The sequence below is a fragment of the Schistocerca americana genome, chromosome 3 (genome assembly GCF_021461395.2).
Source record: "Schistocerca americana isolate TAMUIC-IGC-003095 chromosome 3, iqSchAmer2.1, whole genome shotgun sequence".
NCBI lineage: Eukaryota > Metazoa > Arthropoda > Insecta > Orthoptera > Acrididae > Schistocerca > Schistocerca americana.
The window spans coordinates 751,099,892-751,116,351 of record NC_060121.1 but is presented as its reverse complement, the minus strand read 5'-3'; the positions used below and the strand labels follow the sequence as shown (position 1 = coordinate 751,116,351).

General features: G+C 37.7%; 1 protein-coding gene across 1 annotated transcript in view; it reads left to right on the top strand.

Annotated features, from left to right (window-relative positions):
- The window catches only part of LOC124606637 (uracil-DNA glycosylase-like), a 54,854-nt gene that overhangs the window by 20,144 nt on the left and 18,250 nt on the right, over positions 1-16,460 (top strand). Inside the window, exons 4-5 of the mRNA XM_047138632.1 lie at positions 5,091-5,179; positions 5,569-5,747. Of these exons, the coding sequence (XP_046994588.1) occupies positions 5,091-5,179; positions 5,569-5,747 (268 nt within the window). The remainder of the gene's footprint in view (positions 1-5,090; positions 5,180-5,568; positions 5,748-16,460) is intronic.

Here is a 16,460-nt window from a genome sequence, read left to right as displayed (position 1 = left end):
CACACACTGTGAAGACACATGTTGTGCATGAACCTATAGTCATAAATGGACAGTCTGCTCATCTGCACATTGTCAGAGTCCGCTGGAGAGAAGTGATGATGGCTCCTTGTGCCTGCAACAGTTTTAACGTGTTCTAGTCTGCTTCTGATTTCATCTCATCTTTTGAAACATTGACTGATTGTATGCCAGAGATATTTTTCTGTACCCAGGTGAATAATTGAAGAGGTGTTAGAATGTGACCTTCTGTAGGGTGCTGCAGACGAGCTCATGATGCCATGCGCGTAATGGTAGCACCAATACCATCACGTAGATTTTTACCATGACTTGTTGCAAAAAAAATCCATTCTGCGTGAATATGAAAATCATGGTAATGCATACATAAATTTTTACAGTTTTTGTACTGACTAGCTGCCCCATCACTGAAGTATTTCGCAAAATGTATGTGAGGCAGCTTGTTTTTCACATATGCGATGACAGTGCGAATGTGGGCATGAACTGCAATGGCATCATGAATTAAACAGTCACTAAAAACACACAGGTTCATGACAGACAATTCACCTGATTCACCTCTACAGTAAATCGCAAATGGCTGGAGATTTGCTTGACTGTTGTCCCAATGATATCCTTGGATGGCATCTTGAACTATAAATGCACAATTTTCAGAAAAGTGTAGTATTACTGTAATTTCATCTTGTTTCAAATTATCCTTACAAAACTGGAGATAAGCCGATTGTGCTGTTGCTGTGAAGCTGTGTGTGGTCAGTTTGTCCATTTTTTGACAACACATTTCAACAAAATCTTCCACTGTACTTTGCTTTGTTTGAAGACTTGTGCGATCCATGTTTGCCCATTGTTTATAAGAAACAAGTTCATTGTCATCCATAAGGAGTTCACCATACAGTTTGTTATTCATGTGTTCTGCAAGATTTGCCTTACCAGGACACTTTTCACACCTGTGTATCATGCACTGGTAGGAACTGATGTCACACACTAGCAGCAAACATCAGCTTATCATTTTGATGGGTCTCACATACACAAACATTGTGTGTGCCCCTTGCTCTTACAGGCACAACCCATTTTGGCCGAAGATCGAAAAAAGATGATAACCCTACTTTGGTATTGGGACACTTTTCTTGAATTCTATATATATTTCTCATATGTTGCATAGCAACAGTCTTTTTTGCATCTGTACACGTACATTTCCCATTTTCACCTTTACATAGTCTTTTTTTCCAGGCATTAATCGGCTGTAGTCATTATTTTCATAAAACTCTGACACTAGCACCTTTATTTCTGAACTCAATTGCTTACCCTGAGCCTGCTGAATTTGTGGAAGCACTTCTTGGGTTGCTTTTATTTTCCTAGCTTGTTTTACGATATATGTAGAAACATTGAATTCCTTTGCAGTGTAGTCAAGAGACCAGCTGGAAGGTGCAAGGGTAAGAATAGCTACTTTTTTGTGGCGTGTGGATATGGCACATTTTTCTTTCAAATCGTGCACAATTTTGTCCAAATCAGACCATTTCTGGCATGATTTCTGTTCCTTGGAGCAGATAGTTCTTCCTCTTCCACCATTAGTGTGTCAGCTATTTTGTGTTTTAATTCCATTTGAGCTTCTTGTAGTTTTCTTCTACCATAGCTGGGCCTGTCTCTCTTCCCAACTTTGCGTGTCTTCATGGGAGACAAACCAAGAGCAGTCACTGAAGTATTTAATTGCTCATCTGCTGTGGTTTTAGGTGGCTGATACTCTTCGTCACTGTCATGTAAATTATCAGAGTATTCTTCATTTTTTAGCAGTGTAACACACCTGGAACATAACTTCTGTCCTGGTTTCTTGTTGAGGCTACACTTCACTGTCTTCTTATGAATCTGAAATGGATCAAAACAACTTCTTTGTAGGAAAGAATACTTATCCAGAAACACTTTCATATGATGATAACAAACACTAAAGTTTCTTGGAACTGTACTTCTTGTGCCCACAGGGTGTAACCCGCATCTCCATAGCAACAAATCTTGGTCCGATTCATCCAGATCATACAGTCAAAGCGAATGCCACATTTTGTTCCATATGTTGTTTTATGACATTCAGATGCTTGTGCTCTACCAATACTGCAACTTGTTTGAACAAAAGCACCACTAGTACACTCTTGTGCCTTCATACTGACTTTCCAAAACAATACTGACCTGTCTGAACTAGAATCTTAAAAACATGAGTAACCTGTAATTGTTGCTTGTTTCCTTTGTTGTTCCTGCCTAACAATGACTCATTCTGTCCCTGTAAACTACCATTGTTTAACTCTCTGTTGCCTAATGGTTCCCAACAATTGCTGCAGCTTTATCTGAAACAAGCTGTCTGCATCATCACTATTACTTGCTAAATCGTGTTAAAAGAAACGTAACCAAATACATATCCAACTTTTATTGTACACAAATGCCTTGCAATAACAAGTTGAAATTTTGCCACATATTATGGTCTACTTATGCAGTGCTTGAAATTTGGCTTGGATATCACTTGTCCCTTTTTTGCTACCACACTTCGAAAATCCATGTTTTTCAGGTAATTTTTAAAATTTTTGTATTTTCGTGTCCATGTAACTCTTGTTTGTGTGACTGATATGGACAAGATGAGTTCTGTGTGTGTTTTGGCTGCATTAAGCTTACCACAAAAAAATGTATACCCTTTTTGAGTGAATTAGGTTTGGCATAGAGGGCACCTACAATAGTTACCTTTTAATGCATTACATTTTTTAGTCACATTTTGGAATTTTTTATTTTCCCTCAGAAATATGTTGTTGGTGTTTTGATTCATAGAGTGTGTTCTCTAAGTGGATGTTACTGGGTTGTAAAAATTTCACTGGACTGTGTGGAATAGTTCCAAAGTTATTAAGACTTGAAGTTGGGTCTGAAGATAGATTGCCAGATGCGGGTTGCAATTTCCGGGTCACGCCACCTTCTTTCACAAGCCATAATTCTGGAACTAATTGGCAGGGGAACTTAAAATTTTGTACACGAGTGTTCCACACTTGGTAGCATTGGTGTGCTAAATTTCAGCCAAATCTGAGACTATCAGCTGGAACATTTTCTCAAATTGGTTGAATTGACATGGAATGACCCCCTTGGGAAAAATTATGGCTGTAGTTTCCCCTTGCTCTCAGCCGTTTGCAGTACCAGCACAGCAAGGCCGTTTTAGTTAGTGTTATAAGGCCAGATCAGTCAATCATCCAGACTGTTGCCCCCTGCAACTACTGAAAGGCTGCTGCCCGTCTTCAGGAACCACACATTTGTCTGGCCTCTCGACAAATACCTCTCCGTTGTGGTTGCACCTACGGTTCAGCTATCTGTATCACTGAGGCACGCAAGTCCCCCCACCAACGGCAAGGTCCATGGTTCATGGGGGGGGGGGCATTATCATATAAGAATATCATCTGCATTACCTTATATTTTTGTATATTTAAAGCTATTGGCCACAGGTCGCTTGCTGTGAATATTTTGAATAAATTTTACATGCTGATGTTTGGATTTGGTGGAATGTGAGAGATTAATTTATTAATTACTATGTAGCATGTTATCTATATGCTGTTCTCACATTGGGTAATTAAAAACACCTATCAACGCATCACTTACATTCTCTTAAAGTCTAATAATAAGTGACACCATTGTTCCACAAAACTTGCAAACAGCCACATTGTGTGTTTATAACTTCAAAAACCTTGGCTTTTGGGTAGCCTATCTTTGACACCAGTTTAAAATCACCCAAAGAAAATTATTTCTAAATGATAAGAAATCTTGATCACAAATGAAACGTGTATCTTTCTACTGGGTAGTAGGAATGCCAAGTCCTAACAAATTCAAGCTTGTAATCAAAATGTATAGAAATGGAATAATGTAGCTCCATTAGTGTCATCATGTGTGACTGGTCAGATCAGTCTTACAGTTGAGTGTTGAGCTGTCAACATGAAAATGTGGAAGCAATCGTAAATATGCCTATACTTTCCTTAAAGTACATTTATGATTTACATGTGTTGTGGAGAGTGGAGGTGCCAACTCGTACCAATGAAGCCACATGCTCATGCAATTGAAAATTACTTCCCCCCACATACATCTCACAAAATAACCATGATGAAAAATTTTGAGAAATTAGAGCTAATAACTAAGGGTTACTGACATTCATTCTTCCCAGGTGCCATTCGCTAATGGAATATGCTCAGCGGGGGATAAGTTAGTGGTACCAGAAGTACCTTCTGCCACAGTCAGGTGGCTGGCAGAGTATTAATGTTGGTGTAGGTGTAGTCGTATGAGTATGACGTGTAGCCTGCCTCACCTGCCCTTCCCAGCAAGACATTTCTGCTTGTGCCTGCAAAACAGGCAACACAGTGAGCATGTGGAACTGTGATTTGCTGACACCTAGCCCCGTGCCGCTTGACTCGCAGAATTTTCAATCACAATGTTATTTTAACCAAAGTGTATACTCCAATTGTGTAGCAGAACCTGTGTAGAATGCACATGTTCTTTCTACTAATATCTTTAAGAGCCCCAGGCAAAAACTAGATGTTTGATAACCCATTTCTTGAAAATTGAAAGATATCAAATATGAAGAAAGAATATTATAATATTTATTGTTAACAGCAGCAAACAGCACTCGTTTGTCTCTCCCCCCCCTTTCCCTCCTTCCCTCCCACTTCAACCCCTCATGTCATTGCATGTTACATGATCTACATGCTTTGCTTGCCATAACCCATATCCTCTCCTATGCTTTGGCACACTCCTTCCTTCTACCTTGACACTTGTCTGTGTGGGCTGTTGCTCATAAACAGTCATTGTTTCTATGGGATGTACAATTTACATGTCTGTGTGGAAAAGTGTATGCTTTACTCAAACTGAAGTAGAAGAGTAGCTCTCTCAAGAAATAGTTTAAATTTTCTGTGCTGTTAAGTTTGCATGTAAGATGCTTACATTATCACCAGGTGAGTGGTTGCCTTTCTTTGTTTTTGTTTATTCTTTCCTCCCTAGAATTTCTATAAAGCTTGTACATTTCATGTGATTCTTCTGACAGTATTAATGAAAGCAATAAATTCAAATATCTCTTGCAGTCTGTTGAACATGTATAAGGAGCTGGAAACTGACATACCAGGCTTCAAGGCACCTGTGCATGGAAATCTCTGTGGCTGGGCTCGTCAAGGTTGGTTTGACTTACTTTATTTGTTATGTTGTTCACTTATTTTGTAAACCAATACATCATCAACTTAGTAAGTCACATTCTTATTAAACATGGTAATTTAGCATTTAACACTGTAGGGGTTTAGCCCACATTGTGTCTTTGTATTCCCATAAGGTAGCTATTTCTTGATAGGTTCGCTATTGCATAATAACGGGATCTCTCTAATTTCATCCTTCCCCTTTTCAATCTGTTTCATTAGTTGTACTTTTAAATTTGTGCAGTGACATCAAAATTATTACTGCTGAGGAAGTTTATATTTGTTTCTTTATAGCTGTGAATATTTTTACTGAGACCCGTGTTTCCAAATTTTTTTGTTTTGTTTTATTTTATTTTTTACTTTCTCGCTCTAGGAGTTTTATTACTTAATGCTGTCCTCACGGTTCGTTGCAACAATGCAAATTCCCACAAGGATCAAGGATGGGAGCAATTAACAGATGCTGTTATTAAATACCTCAGCAGTAATCATAACAATATTGTTTTTCTTCTGTGGGGATCATATGCACAAAAGAAGGCAGCAGTTGTTGACAAGGTAATTTATTGTAAACTTAAATATGTCATAATTGGGAAATTGATGTTGCTTTTTTTGTATGTCTTGGAAATACTGAAAATATGCATGACTTAAAGGTGAAGAATGACTCATTCATTTATTGTGTATTAGGTAAATCAGGTTAGTGCAGTTATAGTGTCAGTTCCTGTTGTGTTGCATGTTGATGTTGGCAAATTGTTGTTATGGGTTGTAGGCTTTTGGGTGATAGGATATGATAGCCAGTGACACTCACTGAATCTAATGATTTCTTTTGGCAGGAAATAAGAATTGAATTAAATTTGTTTTCAATATGGAGAGCACTCTGGTTATTATGAATCCTAATGCAGGTTACGGATTTTCATATTTATTTGGTGAATGGAAAAAATTAACGTGCTGACAGACTGATCTGTAACTAACCCCAAGGCCTAGGTTAGGTTTGCATGTGGCAATTTGATATGAGTTGGCGAAGCCAATGAATGCGAATGGAAGAAGCTGACAAAATGACTTATAATGTATCCAGAGGGCTGGGTTATTCTGAAAAGTGACAAGTTATTTGTTAGTTGGTGAAGGCAATGAATCTCAGCACGAAAATAAGATTTTCACAATAGATTGATGTCTGGTGTAGCCTGGGATATTGTTCATCGCAGTAACCTACTTGTTTATCATATTTCATGACAGTGTGATAAAATTCTAATGTAATAGAACATAATACTAGCCAACTTCATTTATGAACCAGGGAAAATTCCAAATGAGTATTCTGATTGGCTACTGACAACTGACTTTCAATTCATCATACTTGGTTGCTATTGTTTGTCACACAGGTTGCTACAATCATCAGCACAAAATGCACCAAGTGCAGACACCATAAGACCATGTTTACCAGTAGATCTTCCTATGAAGGAGAACCTTCAGATCTGTGGAAAGAAGTATTTTGAAGATTAACATAAGGGAGCCATTTGTTAAAAACTATATCTTACGTTCTGTATTACAATTAAATGACACTTTGCTCCTACACTGTGTATCCCACATCTTCAGGGATCTCTAAACTGAACATTCTGAAACAAGAAACCAGTGGATTAAATTAATATTTCAGTCCCTGAGTGGAGAAAATCACTGACCCCAGAACATTCTGTTAGACTTAAACAGACTACATTTAAGATAGAAAACAGAGCAAAAGCAAAAATCTACTTCCTCAGTATGTTAAGCAGATACTGTTTGTCATAATCCTTTGGTCATACTGTCACCAGCAGTTTTGAGTTAGGATTTTCATTGGCAGGCATCTAGTTTAATGATGATTTCTGTAAATCAAGGTACTGGTATTTATCATTTAGGAGTAATTGGGGAGGAGAATACCCTTGATTTAATGTCTCATAATGTCCCTGGAGTCTTTCCCTCATAAGATAATTAACTTGTGGCTCATGTGCATGATTCTACTGCACAATTGACAAGGAACGGAGGGGTGTCGTGCTTGTAAACAGTATAGTATGATTGTTTTTAAATGTAAATGAGACTATATACAGAGATCATTGTATGTCAGGAGTTGAAGCAAATGTAATAATCCATTTCATTGGCCATATTTAATCCTTGCAGTGGTGGTAGGTACATGATATTTGTGATGAACTGATGTATGCAAATATATGCTGCCGAATGTGCCTTACAATTTTCTTGTTATAGTGCAATTCTCTGTACGTGGTTCAGGCATTGAAACAGCTGCTGAATTTCAGAAGTTACTTGCTTATGGAATTTGACACAGAATTTTCTACTTTCGTGTACTGTGTACTAAATAGAGACTTATTGAAAGCTTTGGCAAACAGGGACTTCATATTATTGAATATTGTAATAAATCTGTATAAAAAATCTGTTGCTTGTTTTTCTTAAATGCTTAAGAAAGACTATGTTTCACTACCATACAATGCTGTACTCCAGACATACATGCTCAGAAATTTCTTCCTCAAATTAAGGCCGGTATTTGATATTAGTAGACTTCTCTTGGCCAGAAATGCCTTTTTTGCCATAGCGAGTCTGCTTTTGATATCCTCCTTGCTCCGTCCGTCATTGGTTATTTTACTGCCTAGGTAGCAGAATTCCTTAACTTCATTGACTTCGTGACCATCAATCCTGATGTTAAGTTTCTCGCTGTTCTCATTTCTACTACTTCTCATTACCTTCGTCTTTCTCCGATTTACTCTCAAACCATACTCTGTACTCATTAGACTGTTCATTCCGTTCGGCGGATCATTTAATTCCTCTTCACTTTCACTCAGGATAGCAATGTCATCAGCGAATCGTGTCATTGATATCCTTTCACCTTGTATTTTAATTCCGCTCCTGAACCTTTCTTTTATTTCCATCATTGCTTCCTCGATGTACAGATTGAAGAGTAGGGGCGAAAGGCTACAGCCTTGTCTTACACCCTTCTTAATACGAGCACTTCTTTCTTGATCGTCCACTCTTATTATTCCCTCTTGGTTGTTGTACATATTGTATATGACCCGTCTCTCCCTATAGCTTACCCCTACTTTTTTCAGAATGTCGAACAGCTTGCACCATTTCATATTGTCGAACGCTTTTTCCAGGTCGACAAATCCTATGAAAGTGTCTTGATTTTTCTTTAGCCTTGCTTCCATTATTAGCCGTAATGTCAAAATTGCCTCTCTCGTCCCTTTACTTTTCCTAAAGCCAAACTGCTCATCACCTAGCGCATTCTCAATTTTCTTTTCCATTCTTCTGTATATTATTCTTGTAAGCAGCTTCGATGCATGAGCTGTTAAGCTGATTGTGCGATAATTCTCGCACTTGTCAGCTCTTGCCGTCTTCGGAATTGTGTGGATGATGATTTTCCGAAAGTCAGATGGTATATCGCCAGACTCATACATTCTACACACCAACGTAAATAGTCGTTTTGTTGCCACTTCCCCCAATGATTTTAGAAATTCTGATGGAATGTTATCTATCCCTTGCCTTATTTGACCGTAAGTCCTCCAAAGCTCTTTTAAATTCCGATTCTAATACTGGATCCCCTATCTCTTCTAAATCGACTCCTGTTTCTTCTTCTATCACATCAGACAAATCTTCACCCTCATAGAGGCTTTCAATGTATTCTTTCCACCTATCTACTCTCTCCTCTGCATTTAACAGTGGAATTCCCGTTGCACTCTTAATGTTACCACCGTTGCTTTTAATGTCACCAAAGGTTGTTTTGACTTTCCTGTATGCTGAGTCTGTCCTTCCGACAATCATATCTTTTTCGATGTCTTCACATTTTTCCTGCAGCCATTTCGCCTTAGCTTTCCAGCACTTCCTATTTATTTCATTCCTCAGCGACTTGTATTTCTGTATTCCTGATTTCACAGTATAAAGTCTTAATTGACAATATTTTGGTGCCATTTATTCGGTACTGTAATTTTCTCATTCAGTCTTCTTTTCTGTTGTACTCAATCCTAACATTTGTCACCCAAGGAAAAGAAAGCGAAAAGATACTAAGTCTTGCTGAGGTCTGAAAGCAAATTTTAATTTTAACAAATAGTTAAACTAATGGGTCAATCCATACCAAGTGGTCCAGCACTTGCTTGACCATCTCAGAAAAATTTTATACCATATTTACTCGAATCTAAGCCGCACATGAAAAATGTGACTCGAAATTCAAGGGCAGAGAAAAGTTTGTGGCCGCACCTCCAAATCGAAACAAAGTTGGTCCATTGTAATACGAGACACAATTCAGGTTGAATGAATGACGATACAGCTACAGTAGTTTGGTTTGAGTCGTAAGCTTAGCAGTTAAGCTTTACCAGGTAGCCATTGCTATGCGTCAAGTGCTCCATCATATTTATACAGGTATCCTTCCTTTTTCACTTGCTTCATCTGGTTTGAATTGATTGCTTATTTTTCTTTGATCTGAAAAGTGCCGTTCTTTTTGTTACAGGTGTTTACGTCACTCTCAGCTGAAAATGCATTATTGTACTGTGTCATGCATTGTTTGTCACATTCTGACAATGAGTGTTTACGGCCTGTCGGCGCTCGCAGCATGGCTTGCTTTTATGCACGCTACCGCCACTTACAATTAAGAGAGAGAGAGAGAGAGAGAGAGAGAGAGAGATTGTCTCATCAGCGAAACAATGGCAAGAGACCGCTATTTGTTGTTACTTACACTGCTGCCTTCTTTGATAATGATCAACAAGAACCAAATAATAGACTGCATATGATAGAAGATGTTCTGAACGAGAGTTTAGCGAAAATGTTTCTCCGTTTGAAAATCTTTGCAGGCGCCTCTTTAGTACATTACATTCTGCACAGAAATTAGTCATCTTAGATTTAAAAATCTACTCAATTGCTGTGCTCCATTTCTTACTGCATCACTATTAGGCATAAGAATAATTTGGTTATAAACATGACATGATATGTATATTCTTCCACTTTTGCTGTTGTCTCACTCTAGTTTCGTAGTTTATTAGGCAGACAGGATTGAAATGAGATAGCAGCAGACACGAAAGAATACATGGCAAAATGTTTATATTCGTATTATTCTTATGGTGAAGAGAATACTGCATGTGATTCACAATTCAAAAAGTTCCTATTAGCAACCATCTCTTCTCACAGGTAGGAAAAAATTCAGAACGTAGAGTTGGCCATATTGACAAACATCCCAAACAGTCTTGCCAGTCGGGTTTTCGTAGTGCATTGAAATGCTGCTACATTTGAAGATGAACAATACGGAATTTGTATTTAGTTCGTTGGATAATGTATGGCAATGCAGTGGTCGAAACTCGGGGCGGAGAAAAAGGCTCGTCTTCCACAAACAGGTAAAAAAGTGCGGCTTAGATTCGAGTAAATACGGTATTTGCTGGGTGAATACCCCAATGTTTAGTAGTCACAAAAATATTTTTTTAAAAAAATTTATTCCTTCTTATTTTGAAATGGCGGCCAGATTTGTTCCAGGCCGTATGCATTTTTTCGTATTTGCAAGCATCTACATTTTTACATTTATACAGTAGTGGATTGTCCCAAGCCTTTCAGATAAAATGCATTTAGTTCAACACATTCCGGGCTACAAATTAACATAATTATCACTTAGCTGAATTAATAGTTCCAAGTTATCAGCCACAAATAAAAAAACTCAATTTCTGAACAGTAGTTTTCCAAAGAAAGAGTAATTTCTCAGCTTTATTATTTTTTCTGCTATTACACTGTATAGTATAGTTGCTTTTTATAGAATACATTATTTTAAAAATGGATTTTTTAATTTTTCCATTTTGTGGCCTACAATATCTTTGTTGGGGACCAGATAAAAATCTGAAAATTTCACAAATTATAGACCTTTATGATATCAAACTGTTCTGTTGGTGTTATTGTTAATGAAGCATGTCATAAAAGTGTTTATGGAGTGTATCCTAAAGACATTACTTTAATCGAAGATTACAGTTCAGAAGAAAAAGTGTTGTTTTAGTTAAGAGTCGACCCAGAGGTCAAATCAGCATGCAAGTACCATGAAATGAAATACTTCAAAAAATTTCATTGCCTTTTTGGCGAGTCTTGCATGGACCATTTTGAGAAACTTGTTGTTGTTGTTGTTGTTTTGTTGTTGTGGTCTTCAGTCCAGAGACTGGTTTGATGCAGCTCTCCATGCTACTGTATCCTGTACAAGCGTCGTCATCTCCCAGTACCTACTGCAATCTACATCCTTCTGAATCTGCTTAGTGTATTCATCTCTTGATCTCCCTCTACAATTTTTACCCTCCACGCTGCCCTCCAATACTAAATTGGTGATCCCTTGATGCCTCAGAATATGCCCTACCAACTGATCCCTTCTTCTAGTCAAGTTGTGCCACAAATTTCTCCTCTTCCCCAATTCTATTCAGTACCTCCTCATTAGTTACGTGATTTACCCATCTAACCTTCAGCATTCTTCTGTAGCACCATATTTCGAAAGCTTCTATTCTCTTCTTGTCTGAACTATTTATCGTCCATGTTTCACTTCCATACATGGCTACACTCCATACAAATACTTTCAGAAACGACTTCCTGACACTTAAATCAATACTTGATGTTAACAAATTTCTCTACTTCAGAAACACTTTCTTTGCCATTGCCAGTCTACATTTTATATCCTCTCTACTTCGGCCATCAGTTATTTCACTCCCCAAATAGCAGAACTCCTTTACTACTTTAAGTGTCTCATTTCCTAATCTAATTCCCTCAGCTTCGCCCGACTTATATAAATTTGACTACATTCCAGTATGCTCATTTTGATTTTGTTGATGTTCATCTTACATCCTCCTTTCAAGACACCGTCCATTCCGTTCAACTGCTCTTCCCAGTCCTTTGCTGTCTCTGACAGAATTACAATGTCATCGGCAAATCTCGAAGTTTTTATTTCTTCTCCATGGATTTTAATACCTACTCTGAATTTTTCTTTTGTTTCCTTTACTGCTTGCTCAATACACAGATTGAATAACATCGAGGATAGGCTACAACCCTGTCTCACTCCCTCCTCAACCACTGCTTCCATTTCATGTGCATCGACTCTTATAACTGCCTTCTGGTATCTGTACTAATTGTGAATAGCCTTTCGCTCCCTGTATTGTACTCCTACCACCTTCAGAATTTGAAAAAGAGTATTCCAATCAACATTGTCAAAAGCTTTCTCTAAGTCTACAAATGCTAGAAACGTGGGTTTGCCTTTCCTCAATCTATCTTCTAAGATAGGTCGTAGGGTCAGTATTGCCTCGCATGTTCCAACACTTCTATGGAATCCAAACTTATCTACCCTAGGTTGGCTTCTACAAGTTTTTCCATTCGTCTGTAAAGAATTCGTGTTAGTATTTTGCAGCTGTGACTTATTAAACTGATAGTTTGGTAATTATCACACCTGTCAACACCTGCTTCCTTTGGGATTGGAATTATTATATTCTTCTTGGAGTCTGAGGGTATTTTGCCTGTCTCATACATTTTGCTCACCAGATGGTAGAGTTTTGTCAGCATTGGCTCTCCCAATGCCGTCAGTAGTTCTAATGGAATGCTGTCTACTCCCGGGCCCATGATTCGACTTAGGTCTTTCAGTGCTCTGTCAAACTCTTCACCCAGTATCATATCTCCCATTTCATCTTCATCTACATCCTCTTCCATTTCCATAATATTGTCCTCGAGTACATTGCCCTTGTATAGTCTCTCTATATACTCCTTCCACCTTTCTGCTTTCCCCTCTTCGCTTAGAACTGGGTTTCCATCTGAGCTCTTGATATTCATACAAGTGGTTCTCTTTTCTCCAAAGGTCTCTTTAATTTTCCTTTAGGCAGTATCTGTCTTACCCCTAGTGATATATGCCTCTATATCCTTACATTTGCCCTCTAGCCATCCCTGCTTAGTCATTTTGCACTTTTGTCGATCTCATTTTTAAGATGTTTCTATTCCTTTTTGCGTGCTTCATTTACTGCATTTTTATATTTTCTCCTTTCACCATTAAATTCAATATTTCTTCTGTTACCGAAGGATTTCTACTAGCCCTCGTCTTTTTACCTACTGGATCCTCTGCTGTCTTCACTGCTTCATCCCTCAACGCTACCCATTCTTCTTCTACTGTATTTCTTTCCCCCATTTCTGTCAATTGTTACCTTATGCTCTCCCTGAAACTCTGTACAACCTCTGGTTTAGTCAGTTTACCAAGGTCTCATCTCCTTAAATTCCCACCTTTTTGCAGTTCCTTCAGTTTTTATCTCTCTTCACTATCTGAATAGTTTCTTTTATGTAGTCATACATTTCATCAATCTCTTCTTCATCTGCAGAGCTAGTTGGCATACAAACTTGTACTACTGTAGTAGGCGTGGGCTTCGTGTCTATCTTGGCCACAATAATACTTTCACTATGCTGTTTGTAGTAGCTGACCTGTACTTTTTTTTTTTACTCATTATTAAACCTACTCCAGCATTTCCTCTATTTGATTTTGTATTTATAGTCTTGTATTCACCTGACCAGAAGTCATGTTCCTCCTGCCACTGAACTTCACTAATTACCACTATATCTAACTTTAACCTATCCATTTCCCTTTTTAAATTTTATAACCTACCTGACCGATTAAGGTATCTGGCATTCCACGCTCTGATATGTAGAATGCTGGTTTTCTTTCTCCTGATGACGACATCCTCTTGAGTAGTCCCCGCCTGGAGATCTGAATGGGGGACTATTTTACCCAAGAGGACGCCATCATCAGTTAACCATACAGTAAAGCTGCATGCCCTCAGGAAAAATTACGGCTGTAGTTTCCCCTTGCTTTCAGCCATTCGCAGTACCAGCACAGCAAGGCCATTTTGGTTAGCGTTACAAGGCCAGATCAGTCAATCATCCAGACTGTTACCCCTGCAACTGCTGAAAAGGCTGCTGCTCCTCTTCAGGAACCACACATTTGTCTGGCCTCTCAACAGATACCCCTCCATTGTGGTTGCACCTCCGGTACAGCTATCTGCATCGCTGAGGCACGCAAGCCTCCCCACCAACGACAAGATCCATGGTTCATGGTGGGGGGGGGTTTGAGAAACATAAGAAACCTATTACAAAAGGTTTGCGAGAAATAACATTTGATCATTATTCTAAAAATAAAAGCCTTGTCAATCTCATACCAGGAAAATCATTGTCCAATATCTTATTCTAAGATATTTGTAATTCACAAGAGAAAGGCTAGTGAAACCTCAGATACAGAATTTTGTGACTTATCAGCAACCATCAAAAAAGTAGATACAGCTTATGAAATCCTGGGTATATCACCTGCTAGTAAAATTAGAAAACCAAGTCAAGATAAAATACAAAGTGTCTTGAATACAAAAATTGAGAAAGTGGCAGCTACAGACAAAAAGAATTTGGAAGTTTCATTTCAAAATAAAATTTGTACTAAAACAGATGGAAGTTCTAAAACTTCACCAACCGAATCTGAAGATTTCATAGAAAAACTAAAAACTAAATGCAGTACTTCAAACAAAGAGGATAAAATTAAGATTGTCATTTTACTGCTGAATTCTTGGAGTTGTGCAGAAGTTAGTAATTAATTTAATGTGTCAGAATGTCTTGTTAAGTTAACAAGGCAATTAGTAAAAAAAAAAAAAAAAAAAAAAAACATCACAAGAGAAAAGTGCATCTAATTTGGTAGATGAAAACACAGTCAATATAGTAATTAAGTATTATGACGATGGCAGTGACAGCCGTTTGATGTCTGGCAAAAAAGACTTTGTTTCTGTGAAAGAAAATGGTTCTAAGATTCAAAGACAAAAAAGGTTAATACTGTGTAATTTAAATGAAATGTTCACGGAATTTAAAAAAGAAAATCCTGACATTAAAATAGGAAGATCAAAGTTTTGTGAGTTGAGACCAAGATGGTGTATTGTTGCAGGGGCATCTGGCACACAATGTTTGTGTTTGTTTGTATCATCAGAACGTAAAGTTGATGATAAATGGGGCCAATCATAGATTTGACTATAAAGACCTATTGGAAGTTACGGTATGCAATATTGACAGTTACAATTGTATGATCAAGGGAAAATGTGGGGATTGTCTTGGCAAACAAGCCTTACTTGACATGTTTGAAGAATTCGAAAAAGATTTGATGCCTGACAATGTAAAATACAAATTGAAAATCTGAACATGCAACATTTTATTGCAAAAGCTCAAAGTAAATTTTGGAAAGACAAAAAGCAAACCTTGGCAGCTGATGAATGCTTAGTTCTTGCTGACTTTTCGGAAAATTATTCCTTTGTTGTTCAAGATGAAGTACAAGGGCACCACTGGGTAAACAAACAGGCCACAGTTCATCCATTTGTATTCTATTATAAATATAAAGATAAACTAATGAGCCACAGCTTTTGTGTTATAGTGACTACCTTAAACACAACACTACAGCAGTGCACATTTTTCAACCAAAATTAACAAACTACATTAAACAACACTACCCTTCCATAAAAAAAACTAATTTACTTTTCAGATGGGGCAGCAAGTCAATATAAAAACAAAAAAAATTATTAACATCTCCTTTCATAAAGAAGATTTTGGGTTTGATATAGAATGGCACTTTTTCGCTTCATGCAATGGGAAGAATGCTTGTGATGGTGTCGGAGGTACAACAAAGCAAGCTGTCACAAAAGCAAGTCCGTAGCGGACCGATGACAATCATGTAATAACACCTCAAGAAATGTTTGAATTCTGTAAAAAACATCTCAAAGGATTTACCTATGTTTTTGTACAATGTGAGGAAATACAAGAAGTCTACGACAGTCTCTTGAAGAAAAGGTATAACACTTGTCAGAAGAATTGCAGGAAGAGTTGTGCAATTTGGAACAACAAAAGTATTGTAAAATAAATGCAGAAGAAGACAGTTGCCCAGATCTGAAACTGTGCTCTTCACAACTGTTATCTTTCACAAGAAAGGTAACAGGCAAGACGTTAAGGACTATGACGTATCAACTGCCTGTTGTAATATACACAACATTCAATAAAACCCTTATCGACTGCGTAGCAAAACATTTGATTTTAATGAAAGAAAGGAGCAAGCGAGCTTTAAATGTAGATTCGGTTTAGTGAATAGCTTAACTCAAGAATGAAATTTCAGAATGGAATAAAGAGTATAAATTAAAACTTCATGTGAGTAATAGATTTTGAGAAACCGTGTGACTCTGCTTAAACAAATTTGTTTAAATGAACATTGAAATAATCTGTTTCTGCACAGAAGAATACGCACTG